At 36.6% G+C, this 15,904-nt stretch overlaps 1 protein-coding gene across 1 annotated transcript in view; it reads left to right on the top strand.

Annotated features, from left to right (window-relative positions):
- Positions 1–15,904, top strand: part of LOC102219422 (dachshund homolog 2-like) — a 97,980-nt gene that overhangs the window by 47,000 nt on the left and 35,076 nt on the right. The window contains exon 2 of the mRNA XM_005809413.2: positions 13,642–13,757. Coding sequence (XP_005809470.1) covers positions 13,642–13,757 — 116 coding nt within the window. The remainder of the gene's footprint in view (positions 1–13,641; positions 13,758–15,904) is intronic.

Raw genomic sequence — 15,904 nt, 5'->3', positions numbered from 1 at the left:
AATTTCCACCAGTAGTAACATCCGATTATCGATCACATGACTCGTGGTGCGAAAAAATGTGTGGAAGTTTGCGTAGTTATGGCTTAATTGCTACTCTGAATGCGTTTTTTCCCAGTAAATGGTGAGTTTGAATCTGAATATCGCAGTTTATGGTTAATTGATTACTAACTTAGTTGATTGATTAATCAGAATTAATTGTTTCAACTCCTTAAAATAGTTGAAACGATATTTAGAAAACTAAATATGTTTTTTGTCAACATAATAGCATAAAGTTTTAATAAGTCTGTGTTTATGGACCAAATATTTTTGTTTATTTAGGATTTACATTTAGTTGCATCAATCAATCAATCAATCAAGTTTATTTGTATTGCACATTTCAGCAACAACGCAGTTCAAAGTGCATTTCGACAATGGAAACGTATCATTTTGTCATTAATCATGAAAGTTTTGGTTGGTGTTTCATGTATTATGGTTGAAAAGCAACTCCGAACAGGTGGATTTTAGCCTGGATTTAAATTAACTCAGGGTTTCGGCTGTTTTGCAGTTTTCTGGAAGTTTATTCCAGATTTGTGGTGCATAGAAGCTGAATCCATCAATGCTATTCTTTCAGTCGTCCATGCATCACTTAATTACATCACTTTTAGAAATTCAATAAAAACCAAGCAACAAATGAGTTGACAATTATTTTTGATTAATCATGATTAATCGCTTCAACCAGAGGCGAATTATAACGTTCAAAATGACACGATGGTAAGAAAAAAAAGCCGTTTTTCTTAAAAATTTATATTTTCATCCTGGCGAAAGGAAAACATTTGACTTTATCCTGTCAACGCAATCCCTTTATCTCCCCTTTAATCCTCCCTAATTCCCTCAGTTCCTCGCTGCCTCGCTTGTACCATATGTGACATTCCTTCTCAATGTGGCGCATTGAAAACTTCCTGTTGTTATAGTTTGTTATGGAAAACTTCAAAGAGCCGAGAGGGAGGCAGGGAGGAGACGGACAGAGAGAAAACATGCCGTCTGTTATAGTTTTACCTCTTAAATGCTAACATGTGAGAGCACCGTGAACGCTTGTATGAATTATCCTCGTTTCTCCGTGTGTGTGTGTGTGTGTGTGTGTGTTTGCCCACATGCCAAGGAAGTAAGATAATGACGCTTAAAGCCATAACACACTCGCGCACGCTCACACAGACATGCAGACACGCGTTAGCCCATCGACCTGTATAACTTGTCTCGTCAGCGCTTGTGTGCCGTGCGCGCGTGAGCAGCTTTTAATATTTAATGGCTGCTGGTTAAAAATGCAGGAGTGTTTTTGTCTCTTGTCCCGTTGCACACCTGTTCCTCTGCAGAGAGAAGGAGGGAGGTGGGGACGGATGGAGAGGCGTTTTATCCAAACTGGAAAGTTTTCCCTGAATTTTAAGGTGTGATGTCTTTTAAAGGAGGTTCAACAGACAGAAAAATCATGATAAAATCTTAAAAAAAAAATTTCTGTTCCCACCTATTATTGGGAATGAATGACATTTGAGTTTAGTTTTATTTTCTGTATTCAGTTTGGGTTTTTTAAAGGCTAATTTTTAAATAGGTTGGGGTTTTTTTCCGATTAGTTTTTGGGCCGTCAATCAACTCCACTTCAGTTAAAAGTTTTCCTCTTTCCACTAGAGATGCAAATCGTTCAGTGTTTTTCAAGATATTTGATATAGTGAACATTCACAACCACTGGTGGACCTCTGGTAAGGTCAGTGCCTTACCAGAGGCAAGAAAATTGGAACGATTTAAAAATTCAAGCTGCCATCTTGGTAGGTAGGACTTTCTTCATGGTTCCAGAATTTTACTGGTTCAGAATTGGTTCTTTAAGGGGGAAACTGAATATTCACTTCCAAACTTGTTGAAAAAATCCCAAAATTGTTTTGTCTTTAATCTGTTTTGCATCAAATTTTAACAAAACCTGCGTTAAAGTATAGGAAGATGCATAGATTGATAAATAATTATTACTCTGACGGACTAAATGTGGTAAATTACTGTTGATGAAAGGAAAAATAAGAAGAAATGATAGAAATGCGACAGAATGTTGCTTCAAGTTAATAATAAATGGATAAAAAATAAGAAAAATTTGAAATACAGATTTAAAAAAATTAATTGGAATGGATTGAAATAAGGAGAGAAAATTTAGTCAAAAGTGAGAAACTAAGAAGAGGAGTAGTTGTAGAGAAGAGAGGGAAAGAAGAGGAAGAAGAAGTGAGGGATGAGAAGAAGAGGAAAGGTGTCACCAACTAATCGATACCGTTTCTCTGTTTCCCTCCATTCTGTGTTTTAAGGTGATTTTTTTCTCCTCCTCCTTTATTATTCCCGCTCTACTTCCCTTATCAATCAATACTTATTATTGCTTACCTCACCCTTCCTCTGTCTCTCTGTCCGTCTTTATTTTCCATCTCCATGTTGAAAAGAGGAACAGAAAGAGAGAGAGAGAGAGGAAACACAGACACAATGAAGTCATTCATCTGTCCAATCAAAGAGGCGGAAGCTCAGAGGAAAGTAAACATCCATCTCTCTCTCCCTTTCTCCTCTCCCTCTTTCTCATGAGTCCGTGAGCGTCCATGATTATGATGCCTCTCCGTGTGATTGTGTGTGTGGACTGACATATATCCCATTTCTCTGGTGTCTCTTTAAAAAGAATAGATTGTTCTTCTGCGGCAAACAAAGAGTAAAGACACACAGGGAGGGAGGATGCAAGTCGCTGACACGATTTATGACGGCTGAGAGATGTGGGCAGACAGAAAGCAGAGAGGTGGGGGAGGTGGAGGAGATGGATGGGAAAAAAAGGAGATGTAGTAATGTCCAGCAAAACCAGCACTTCTGGCACAAAGACAGGATAAATAGTGGAAAACGACTTTAATTTAACTAGGAAGCCTGTTTATTTATGCAGCAAACAAAGATCAGGAGTGTCAAACTCAGTTTCATTTTGGGCCAAATCAAAACTCTGAATGCTCTTAAAGGTCCGGTTGGGCCAGAATGTATTAATAAAACCCACTAAAATATTAACAAATAGACGCCCCTCCAGGAGTTTGATTGTTTTTGTGTTTTTTAAATCAAACTCAGATTTTGTGGTGTAATTTATATTTGTAAGGAATTTTTATGATATTTGCACTAATGCATGATTTTTGACTTTTTATTAATCGCCATATCGGTCACGGACTGCAAGTACAGCTGAGGCAGCAGTCACTTAAATCCAGTTCTTTGACAAATTTTAAGAAAAATTGTCAATAAAATCAGAAAAAATGTGGGGATTTTGTTGATTTTGTGTAAATTTAGCAGATTTATGAAAAACTGGAGGGACTTATTGATGTAATTTGGAGTCCAGAGGGCCACATAGAAAGCTGCAGCGGGCCAGAAATGGAGCTAATAAAAACTGCATAACTTGATGCAAAGTGACAAATGGGAAGTGGAATAACATTTATATTACATTTCTGACATTTAAAGCATCTTGGATTCCTTAAGCATTTTGAGTGAATGCTAGGAAAAGAGAAACACAAAGAAAATGTGAATTAGGTGTTTCCACCTACAAGGCTACGCTAAGATTTTAACGCTACTTTAACTAGCATAAACTACACATCTAAAAAAATTAAGGTCTAGACTTTCCGACTCTGAGTTACGTGCCTCTGGTAAGGCACAGAGGGAAATCTCGTTATGTCAAAACTTATTTGGGAAATGTTTTTCCATCTTTCTTCTGGAAAATCCAAAACCATCCCAAGCCAGCATAAGCTCTTGAATTTTATGTCACTTTCTTTTCAGACTTGAAACAATAAAAAAGTCTGTGTTAATAAATTTAATAATCAGGTTTTTGTATGAATGATGCTGGTGGCAGAAAATAATTGCGAACTCCTGCTGTACATTGTTCCATAAACTGAGTTCATGGAGCTGCATTTGGCTGTTTGCTTTATCTACAGACATTCTGACTGTTGCAGCTAAATGCAGACATGAGGTTGAAATCAATCTCTGTGTTTGAATGGTCCGCTAATTCACTGCTGCTCTCCGCACTGATCAGCGTTTCTCCGCACAAGTTAAAGGATTTTATTTGGAAACTCTGCATTGCTGTTTTGTTTAAAACCCTGGTTGAGTTGAAACAGGAAACGATTTGGTTTGTTGTGATTTTTTGTTTGTGTTTTTAAAGAGTAAGGTTCAAGAAAGTTGTGAAGGTTTTACAACAAAGAACCTTCCTGGTTTTTGATACAATAGCAAACAGGAAGTCATGTTAGTGGCTGACGGAGGTAACTTTAATTAACTTTAACTTTAATTTTGTAAGGCAAGTGATTCATCATGTAAACAAAAACTGAAGCTTTGCACCTAATATTGAAAACTTTTTCTAAATTATGATGATTTAAGGGTTTGATGAGTTGAGGTGATACTTTAAGATCGCAATCTTTTGAAAATGCAGTTATACACATTTAAATAGTGGCCTTTGGTTAGTTTGAACTCATTTCAGATGCTCTGTCAAATACTGAATATTTCACAGATTTGTCCTTCAGCCTCTCCACAAGACAATAAGTCCAGTGCAGAATGAAACTCCAAATTATTTGTGGAAAACCCTCAAATAATTAAAAAATTTACTAATTTTTTAGTGGAACATGATTCCAAATTATTCGCGTTACATCTGCCTATTCACAATTTTTTATCTGTAACATAAATTAAGATTATTCGCTGAAAACCGACCTATTAAATCTCAATTATTTGCGAAAGACGATCCTCTTCACAAATGTTTCATAAGAGCACATCTGAAATATTCAAAAGTAAATTCAGCTTTGGAACCTGAATTAGCTTTGCACAATGCTGCTCGACATTTTCCATTTTCAAAGCAGCCAATCCAAGAACAGCATTTATTTTCCTTGCCACTGATTGGCTGTAACCAAATAGTGAAGATGAAGGAAGACTGTTAGCTTCTGTAGCTAACGCTGTTAGCTTTTGCGTTAGCACTAATATGGTTTTATCTGTGTGTATCAACGCATATTAAGGTTTATTTGTAGTTTAATTTGAATTATTAAAATAGGCTGAACTCAGTAGAAATCTGACAAAACAAAAAGTACAACAATTTCTCTTGAAACTCTTTAGAAATTAAATCGAACTGATTTAATAAAAGCAACAAATGTCGTTTATCTGATGTAGAAAAGTTTTCAGGCTATGAAAGGAAAAAAGTTGTCAACAACTTGCAAAACATTAATGAATTTGTCAGTGAAATATTAACTTAAAACGGTGTGCAGCTTTTCAAGAAGGATCCTGAAGCAGCAATTAAAGATGATTAATGTTCACCACAGACTTTGGTTGATTATTAAAAACATCAGCTGACTGCCAGAATTTAGATTTAACATCTAATATAAAAAATTGTTTGGTCTCTTGTCGGATTTTAGATTTAGATTCTAGTTCTAGTTCTATTTTTAGAACTAGTTCTAGTTCTAGTCTAAAAATTAAGTAAAAAAGAAAGATTTGGGCACGTTGGTTAGCAAAAGACATGACTGATGAGTAATTAGAAATAAGTGTTGCTTTGCAATAATGACAATAATAATTAAAAGCAGATTTGAATAGCAGGGATCTTTAATTAAAATAACAAGAAATGATCAATTTCCTTAAAATAAAATTATAACTGCCAGCACAAAGTTGTAAAGTTAATTAAAAGTCTATAAAAACTGATTTAATTATGAAGTTTGACTTTCAGCTGGGCTTTAGATGTCATGGACTTAAGAGGAAACAAGAAACCCAAACTTTCAGACGAAAACAAACTGAAACCGAAAACAAAGAAGAAGCGAAACGAGGAGAGAAGGAAAACAGGAGGGGGGTAAACGGGTCAGCACGCTGATGGAGAGATGAAAGAAAGGAAAGAAGATGAAAGATTTTAGCTAAAGAGGGTTGACCCGGCGCTCTACCCCTCTTATTGACCGCGCCGAGCTTTGATAAACTACGCCGGGTGTGTGTGAGTGTGTGTGTTTGGAGTGTGTGACCTCTGGACGTTCTGAGCTAAATCAATCTGTCAAACGCGTTAGTGAGTCCGTGCTTATTCACCGCCATGCCTGTTTGTACATACGACACTTTGTGTGTGTGTGGGGGCGCGTGTGTGTGTGTGTGAGAGCGACCCTGACCGGCCATCAGAGCCAATGACGGAGTATTGATCAAGGCTCCGTCACCATAGAGACGGCCATTTGGGAGGACAGTCGAGGGGGTGCGAGTGTCAAAGTGGGAAGACTTACTTCAAGGTGGCTCATCACGTCGTCTGTGTGTGTGTGTGTGTGTGTGTGTGTGTGTGTGTGTGTGTGTGTGTGTGTGTGTGTGTGGGTGTGCGTGTGTGTGTGTGTGTGTGTGAAATGTCAGCTTTGTGTTTTCCATTCGTGCCATGGTCTGCTTTTCTTGTCCAATTAAAAAGGTCATTAAAACACATAAATACATGAGCAGAAAAACATTTCAAAGTAACAATGTGTCTGGTTTTTAATTACCATCTCTAATTTATTACCTATTCAGTGATTGAGACATAATTACTGTAAACAAACCGGCGGATTGTCTCGCTTGTTTATTCCTTTTCGAACTTCAGACGGGTTTTAAAAGAGGAAATCTTCCCGACTCATTTCCTGTAAGTTTGTCCTCGGCCCAAACGCTTTGATCAACTTTAATGTCACTGGACATAAATGCCAACACAATATATATAAAATCATTGAATAAATTAGAATATCATTAAAAAGTCCATTCATTTCATCCTCATTAGCGTTAGATAAACCTGATTAAATTAAGATACTTTTATTTGTCTTAATAATACCAATTTTCTCCTAACAGTTAATGAAAACATGACTTTTAAATTTGATTATTACATCAAAACAATAAAATTGTTAAAAAAGAAATGTTTGCTTATTGAAAAATAATAATACCTACTTAAAGCTCATTTTCCAAAGGTAGATCATTTTGACTAAAATCAGTTATAAGTTATCTTTCTGACCTGAATTGCTCAGTTTTTAGTAAATCTGTCAAATATTTTGAAAATACTTCTTTTTTCTTCTTCCTTCCTCAGCGGCATTTCAGCCCATGTTGGTTCACGTTATGATTTTCTGACAGTTTGGGTTTTGTTCTTTAGATCGAATTACATCAATTTACACATTTTGGATCAGAACCCGTCACCTGAAAAACAGATGAGTAAAAACTGTGGGAATTATTGTTTAAATACCAGCAGGGATGTAAACATTTATTGGGTTCACTGGGATCCGTAATGGGTATAAAGTCTAACAGCTGCTGGGAGGAAGGATCTGCAATAACGCTCCTTTGTGCATCTTGGATATTATTTGTCTTTTTTAAAATAAATATCCATCCTGTGTTTTGGTTGTCTGCATGAACCACCTGTGAAATATTTGCATCTTTGTGTTATTTAGTCCGGATAGACGTTCTGATTGGATCAGTGTTTATTTAAATACTTTTACCACAAGCTGCTTCATGTTGCTGCTAATTTTAAATAAATAACTTCCATTGAAAACAAAATGATCAGAGGACTTTAAGGCTGTTTTCACACCTGATGGTCCAGTAGACTCGGTTCGATTTGGGACCAAAAGTGGTAACATTTGTTACATTTTCAGCTGCTGCGTTTTGCTTTCACACTGCATTGAGTAAAATGAACCAAACTAATTGAAAAATCTGTTCCCCTCCTCACCTGTGGGGGTGCTGCACCAAGAACCACTGAAGATCTCAGAGACCGAGCTCAGCTTTCTTCTTCAGAAAATCTTTAAAAAATTGTCAAATTTTAGCGGTTGTAGGATTTCTCCTGCTAACAGTAGACTCTCACATTTATTTTGGTTGTATTTACCCAGAATTCCCTGCGCTGTAGTCCACTTCCTGTTTTTGGAGCGGTCTGTGGTCCGCTTGATGTTCACATACACATTCCAACCAAACCAGAATTCACTTCAACCAAAGAGAGGCCAAGGTTTTTGGGCGGACCAGACTTTACTTGTTGGCCTGATTGCACATTCACACCTCCTCAAATGAACTGGACTTTCTGCAAAAACAAATTGGAGTTGGATTAAAGCGGATCAAACAGAACCGGTGTGAACGGTCTCCAGATTTGATCTGGTTGACTCTTGAAAGAGCTGTTCTTTCCTCATTAGAAACTCCAACATCTCCAGATTCCTCTGTTCCTTCCTCTAGTTGGTTTCTTCTGGACTCATAAATGTGTCCTCCTGAATCTCCCTACAGTGTGAATATTAGTAACTGTGAAGGTCAAAGGTCAGCCAGTGGTGCACCCTTTCCCTTTTATGTAACTTCATGTACTATTTGTAGTAAGAAACTCGATCTGGTGTAGGAGAAATGGATTTGTTTCTCTTTAAAACTCCGAACATGGTCAAGGTGAAAAGTCACCATGTGAATGTAGGTCAATGGACTGCACACACACTCTCTGCATGCGTAGTGTGTCGCTTCTGAGTGTGTGTGTGACCTGTTCTTTGTTCCTGAGCTCGGTGCTGTAAGGAGAGTGGACCGTTGACGAGGATTAATGCCCAACATATGGCAACCCTACGGGACACACACACACACACACACACACACGCTGCAGTCATTACTCTGAACAAAGAACTGTAAGGCTAATGAGAAGCCGATATCATGTGTCCTTTGCAGATACACACAAGGCTTGGATTCACGTGGATACACACCTTAAAGTTGCTTACACATGGATGGATGCAGTTGAACACACACCTACAGCTGCTACTGTAACATGCTGAAAGGTAGCAGCTTTCAGCATGATGACAGAGGTGCTTTAAGGTTTGAATTTGAACACCTGTGAGTGTGTGTTGGTGTACGCAACTGACTGCAAAGGGATTGTTTTGCGTGTGTGTGTGTGTGTGTGTGTGTGTGTGATGGAGGGGGAAAGAGGTGAAGTGGAGTTCATGGTGGAAGTGAAGGTTCATGCCTTTCTGTCTTCATGCTCCTTTGAATCCTTCTGCTTTTTTTCTCACATGCAGATCACACCCAAAAAACATTTGCAGTCGTTTTCTCTTCACAACTTTTAGCACACACACCCACACACACACACCCACACACACTCTGCTCCTCCCACCGGGATCTGACCGATTTACTCAACATGTTCCTGAAAAGACCAACATCCCCTCTGCTCTGTTCTGGTTCTGTACTGACTGGATATTTCTGCTAAAGCACGACAAACCTCCAGTTTTTGGTCTACACTGCAAAAAAGTATTTTGGTTTAGTTTTTAGTGGAAATATCTTAATACACTTGAAATAAGTAACTTTTCAGTAAGGATTAGAGCAGATTTTTTTGTCTTGTAACAAGACATTTTTTCCCATATAATCTTTTTTAAATCAATATTAAGGAATTATTGCTTAAACAAGCTCCTGTATTGCACTGAGAAGTTACTTGTAAGCTAATTTTGTCTTATTTCAACTATTCTTAGGCATTTCCACTAGAAAGTAGACAAAAAGTACTTTCATTCCAGTTACAATTTAATTTCAAAATTAATTTTTTTAATTTTGAAATTAAAAAATCTGTATATAAACTAAATCCATCCCAGTTTATATACAAATAAGGAGAAAAGTCCCTGTCTAAGCAAACCCAGCAGATTGTATGAAGTTACTGACTTTGCAGCTCATACTGAGCAAGCATGTGGAAAGAAAAAACTCTTTTAACAGAAAAAGTACCCTGGTTTGTCAGTTTTATGTTTGTTAGGCAGTTTTAGCTAGCTGACAGTAAAGCAGTAAAAAATTGACATTTGAACATTAAATTAAATAAACTGCTATAGTAGAAATCCCTCAGTTTATTTCAACAGGTATGATTAAAAAAGGAAAGTTGTTTTGAAGCCTTTTAACTACCTAGCCAGCTATAGCCAGGCTAGTTAGCCTTAGCTAAACATATGAAAGTTAGCTTTAGCAGGATTCTTTCTGCTTCCTAGCTCACTCTTTATTGTTGCTCTTTTTTAACATTTGTAAAAGGTGACAATTAATTTGCTTAATTTATGAAACCATTGTAAAAATGGTTAATAACTCTATGGGTTAGCTGCAGCTAATGATTCAAAGCTAGCTTTCTCCTTCCTAGGAGATGGTTTGCATCAAATTAAAAATCTTTTTTTTATTCCAGAGGCAAATTTAGTGTTGTTGTAACATATTAAATAATTTTCTTCAAAAAGTTGTAGATGCTAATGGCTGTGAGTACGAAGGATCTGCTGTAGCAGTCTGTATTACAGTGAATCTGAGGCAGCCTCTGACTGTAGACTCTATCTTATAAAGAAGATTGTCTGTAGTTTTCTTCAGTTGTTTGAAGAATCCATTTCAGAAATAGTTTTATTTGTAATATACTGAACATTATTTTTGGATGTTGTGCAATTTGAGATTTTTTTTAAATTACGTGTCAAATTCGAGGCCCAGGGACCAAATCTGGCCCGCCGTGGCGTTTTATGTGGCCCTCTGGACTCCAAATACCATCAATAAGTCCCTCCACTTAACATATCAGCAAAATTCATGCAAAATTCACACAAAATCAACAGATTATCATTTTTTTCAGATTTAAAAAAAAAAAATTCCTCAAAATTGTTAAAAAACAAAAAAAAATGGGTTTAAGTGACTGGTGCCTCCGCCTTACTTGATGTCAAGTTATAGTCCGTAATCAATATGGCAATTAATAAAAAGTTACATTTAACATTGTACATTAGCGCAAAATTAATTTCTTACAAATATTTCTAAGTTAGCACCAAAAACAAAACAAAAAAAAAACGCAAAACAATCGAAACTCCTGGATGAACTGACCAGTGTGAAAAGATGTTCAATAATATTTAATTTTAAGAAACTGTTATTAAATGCTGAAACAGCAATTTATTGATAATGTAACAGTTGGTTTAATAGATCCATTCTGGCACAACAGGAACATTCAGATTGAGTTTGACAAACAAAAATGAATCTAAAAACACAGCCCATGTTTTTAAAGTCTGAAATAATTCAAACATGTAACCAGATGCAACCAGAGGCTGAGAATAGTCCAGAACGAGTCCAGCAGAAGTCCTCTCAAGGTTCTAGTGCCGTTATTATTGTATGCCCTAATTTAACTTGCTGCCCGTACATTATTTCCTCTCTTCATTTCTGTTCTCATGCCGTGACACTGTGGGCTTTTGCCATATACAGGTTTTATTTTTTTCCTCTCTCTAGGTGTAAATGACTTTGGATGGCCATCTGTTACTTAGCCACCCTGCAGAGAGTTGGCCTGCATGCGCACCTCCAGTGTGTGTATGTGTGCCTCCCTTTATGTTAAATTGCATGTGTGCAGTTACTGTAATACAGTGTTTGACTGTGGTTATTTATGCCTACGTGCACATGAATAATAGAGTAGCTTATTTTGTGTGTTTGTGCGTGGGTGTGTGTGTGTGTGTGTGTGTGTGTGTGTGTGTTAGAGACTGAATGAAACACTGTGTGTTTATTTAGCTTCATTTGTACATGCAGAACATGAATTCCTGTGTATTTATAAGGATGGTTACATGTTTTATTCTTGTACAAGTTGATTTATGTGTCAAAGTTTCTCAGATAATCTTTTGAAATTTGGATCTAAATGTCTTTTCATTAAAAAAATATTGTATATTTTGTGTTTTTAACATGCATCTCAGAGGTTTTACATTTCACAGATAAGGTTAAAAGCAGATGAAAGCAATTAGACCATGAATAAAAACTGCATTTACATTGTTTTATGTACTTTATTTATAATTTTTTTTTGCAGTAAAGCTTAAAATATTAATTTAGTTTAAGTATATATCCATGAGAAGGGGTAGAACAGTGACCGTTTTAGCTCCCCTCACTTTTTATTGCAGGACTTTATTGTTGGCAGCTGCTGCTGCCTCCTTGTAATGTTAATGTACATACTGTATGTTAAACCTTTGAATAATATTGAATCTTTAGATCGAAACTGAAAAAACACAAAATCTTAACAAGTATTTCGGTCGAGTTTCTAGTACAAATATCTTGGTTCACTTGAAATAAGAAAAAAAACGTACTTACAACTTTTCAGCAAAAAACCTGATCTTGTTTTGGGTAAGTAATTTCTTAATTTTTATGAAGACGTACTAGTTAAACTGGCAGATTATTTCACTTAAAACATGGGAAAATATATTGTCTTTAGTAAATTTATTTACTAGTGGAACTAGAACTTTTTCATCAAAATTAAGGAATTATTTACTTAAAACAAGCTCCTATATCTTGCAGAAATGTTACTTGTAAGTTAGTTTTGTCTTATTTCAAGAGTACTGAGATACTTGCACTAGAAACTAGACAAAATACTTGGTAACATTTTGTGTTTTTGCAGTGTGCTATGAGTTGTTGCAATAAGGCAGAAAGCAATTAAAACCGTTTGCATATTTCATGACTAAAATAAAATAAAATACAGTTCTTGACGGTGTTTAGGTGCTACAGTGATGCAGATTTCTGGTTTATTTGCTAATCTAATTTTTTAATAACTTTACTATAACCTCTCTTTCCATTTTTAATAGTGAGGAACTGAGTTATTTGGTAATAAGTGTGGCTGGTATTTTTTTTTTAACCATTTTTTGTTAAAGTTAAGACGATATTTCTGTCGAGTAACTCCCCACATGTCTTGAGGGGTGTTTTTATGTGCAAGTCATGCAAGCTTCAGCAAAAAGTGCTTATGAGCTGCTGTTGGGCGACAGTTTGTGATTTGATTAAGTCCGAGTGACCTGCGGTGTCTGCTGGAGCATCCAGCTGTTATCATTTCCTGGTGACATTCGGATCAGAGTTCTAATCTCCGAGCCAAGTTGTTCACAAACCTGGAAACAAGCTGCAAGTTGTACAGAAAAACTACAGTATGTGGTTGTTATTATTTAGATTAAGTAATATTAAGATAAATGTGGCTCATGGCGTTAAATCAGACTAGGGCTGAAACAATTAATCGAATGGTTCGTGATTAATCGATTATTAAAATAATCGGCAACTTATTTAACAATCGATTAATCGTCAACTGGAGTATTGAGACTCAAAAAAGGCCATTTCCTAAAAGAACAACACACTGTGAACAGATATTTAGTCAAAACTGTTAAAAATATATACACGCAATTTGGATTTAAAATAAAGAAACATCTTTGTCTGTAAACAGGTTTTACCTGAAACGTCTCAAGTGGTAAAGTTTAGCTTCACTCGGTCCAAATTCACTAAAATGTTGATTTCCTTATTTATATTATTTATAGTTATTTATAATTTTTTTACATGCATATTATAATGTATTTCAAATAACGCATAAAAAGACTAGAGGTTCACTTAAAAATCAGCAAAATGTATAATTGATTAATCTGATGAATCGATTAATCACTAAATAGTTGATTACTAAAATAATCGTAAATAAGAGCTGTTCAATGAGATACTTTCCAATATCTGTTTGCGGTGGGTGGATGATGCTAAATAATCAGAAAATTAAAAATTTTGACAGTTGAACAATTATTTTTCTTAACATGAAACATATTATTCTAAATTCTAGGTGAAAAATGTCTTTTATTCTGCATGGAGTTTCGTCCTTTCAGCCTTGATTTCCTCAGTGTGTTTAAATCAGAATCCTGCCTGTGTTTCTTTGCTCTTACTGTGTCGTTGTAATTCATAAATAGTAATTAAATAATGTGTGTCTCTCTCCTGCAGCTCTCGCCCCGGCCGTCCTCCCAAGCGTTGCTCCGGTGCTGGGATGCAGGAAAGCCCCCGGCTGCTGCACCCGGGGCTCCCCGGCCTGTTGTCCCCCAACCTGCTGTCCCACACCGGTAAGAGACACGTTAATGTCCTCACTTCCTGTCTCTGTGGCTCCCCCGGTGGAGAAGAAACGCGGCTACGCACCCAGTTAGCTCATCAAACCTGCTAGCATCCATCCAGATTGTGTGACGTTAAGGACTTTGTCAGTAGAAATGTAGGCAATCGGTTCACTAGGAAATCTTAACCGTCCGAAGACGGGAGGCGATCAACAGAATTAGGGAGCAGTTTCATGTTTGAAAAAACAAAAAACATGTTTTTGTAACTCTTTACTTGCACAGACGTACACATGTGATCTGAGCAGGACAATATGGCTGAAAAATGTATCACAATATAAGCGTTTCATATGTTTCATATCAGTCTATTGATTAATTGATTCGTTTTTTTTGTTTTTAATATCTGAAATACGGCCAATCTGGTGACGTGATATTTCCTCTGTTTTATCCACAGTTTTCACTCCATTATGTTGTTTTTTATGATATCATCTATGAAAAAGGGTTGAGCAGCTATAGTATTTCCTCTGCCTACATCTCACAGAATGCTGTGCGGTTCTGGATAGGCGTTCAGTGAAATTATTGATAATAGATGTATTTGCTATTGATATTGATCATTTGTCTGTCAGGATATGTATTGTTATTGATTTATTGCCCAGCCCTAATCTTGGCTGTGATTCGCTGATGGGACGAATGTTTAATAAGCCAAAATAATTTGAAAAGAAAACGAAGAAACAAAAAATCTGTCATTGTTTGTGTTGTGATGCATTCGGGTGGAAACCGGAACAAAGTGCCCCAAACTTCTTGTTTCTAATAGTTTTTATTGTTCATTTACATGGTGGTTCTGAACTTTAAAGAACTTCACTATATTTCCCACATCGTCTCTCTGATTGTAGTTTCTCCTGTTTTGTCTTTGTTTATATTTAATTTCCTCTCTAACTCATCTGCTCTTCATAGTTTGATCAGTTTCTTTAGCGCTTCTCGTTGGGTTCGTCTTCCTCTTTCAAGGATCCGATCCGTTTGGTTGTCGTCGTTTTGCTCTCGCTGACACAGAAAGTGAAAATGGCGGGAGGAGCCAAGAGACCGGAGGGTGGATGGAGAGAGGGATGGAGGGATGTCGCCAGAGGAGATAATGAAACCTAAAAATGACTGCCAAAGTCCTGGGAGAAAGATGGAGGAAGGGAGGAAAAGAAAGAAAGACAGACTAGAACTGTGACAGTATCATGAACGGAGGAACAAACGGACGGATGGATGGATGGATGAGGGGAAGAGAAGGAGGGTGAAGGAGTGCAGATTGCAGGGTGGTGTGATGAATGACACGTCTCTGGGGTCCCACTCCTCCATCTGTCCATCCCTCCCACCTCTTTTATTCCTCCTGTCCCTTCCTCCCATCTTTACTCACTTTCTTCTCTTCCTCCTGATGTTAGTCATCCCTTCTTCCCTCTTCCTGTCTTTGTTATTCTTCTTTTCTTGAACCACTCGTTTCATAATTTCATGTTTTTCTTGTTGCCTCCTTTTTGTCTCATCTTTACTTCAACAGTTTCTTCTTTATATTTTTACTCATTTTTCTAAATCTAGAATTTATTTTTGACTAAATATTTTCATTTATCACCTTATGTTTTTAATCCCTTCACCTCCATCTTATTTTGTTTTATCTTAATGTTTCACCTTCATCTTTTCCTCCATTCATTCCAGAGGAATATTTTTTATTTATTCCCTCTGTTCCTTGTGTTTCCTCCCTCCTTTTCTATCCTGTTCTCCTTCTTTTTGCTCTTTTAGCAACAATCCATCTTTCCTATTCTCTTGCTTTTCTCAATAATTTCATATTTTTGTCTCTTCTCTAAATCTCTCCTTTTCTTTTTTCTCATCTTGTTTTGTTTTTTCTTTCCTTTGTCCTCCATGTTGAAGTTTTTCTTCATCTCAACTTTTACTCTTGTTTCTTCTTCATCTGTTTTTAATCTGCAATTTTCCCAATTCTCTCTTCATCTTAACTTTCTTTTCCATCCTTTCTTTTATCCCTTTAACTGAAAACGTCTCCATCGTCTTACATTTCCTTCATGTTCTCCATCTTGTCACTTATTCAATCTTTTTCTTTCTTGCCAGTTTTTTTCTGTCCATCTGTCACTCCTCGTATTCCTTCACTTCTTCCTTTTCTCGTCCTCCTGACT

This window comes from Xiphophorus maculatus, chromosome 14 (assembly GCF_002775205.1).
Source record: "Xiphophorus maculatus strain JP 163 A chromosome 14, X_maculatus-5.0-male, whole genome shotgun sequence".
NCBI lineage: Eukaryota > Metazoa > Chordata > Actinopteri > Cyprinodontiformes > Poeciliidae > Xiphophorus > Xiphophorus maculatus.
This window is presented reverse-complemented; position numbering and strand designations above follow the sequence as displayed.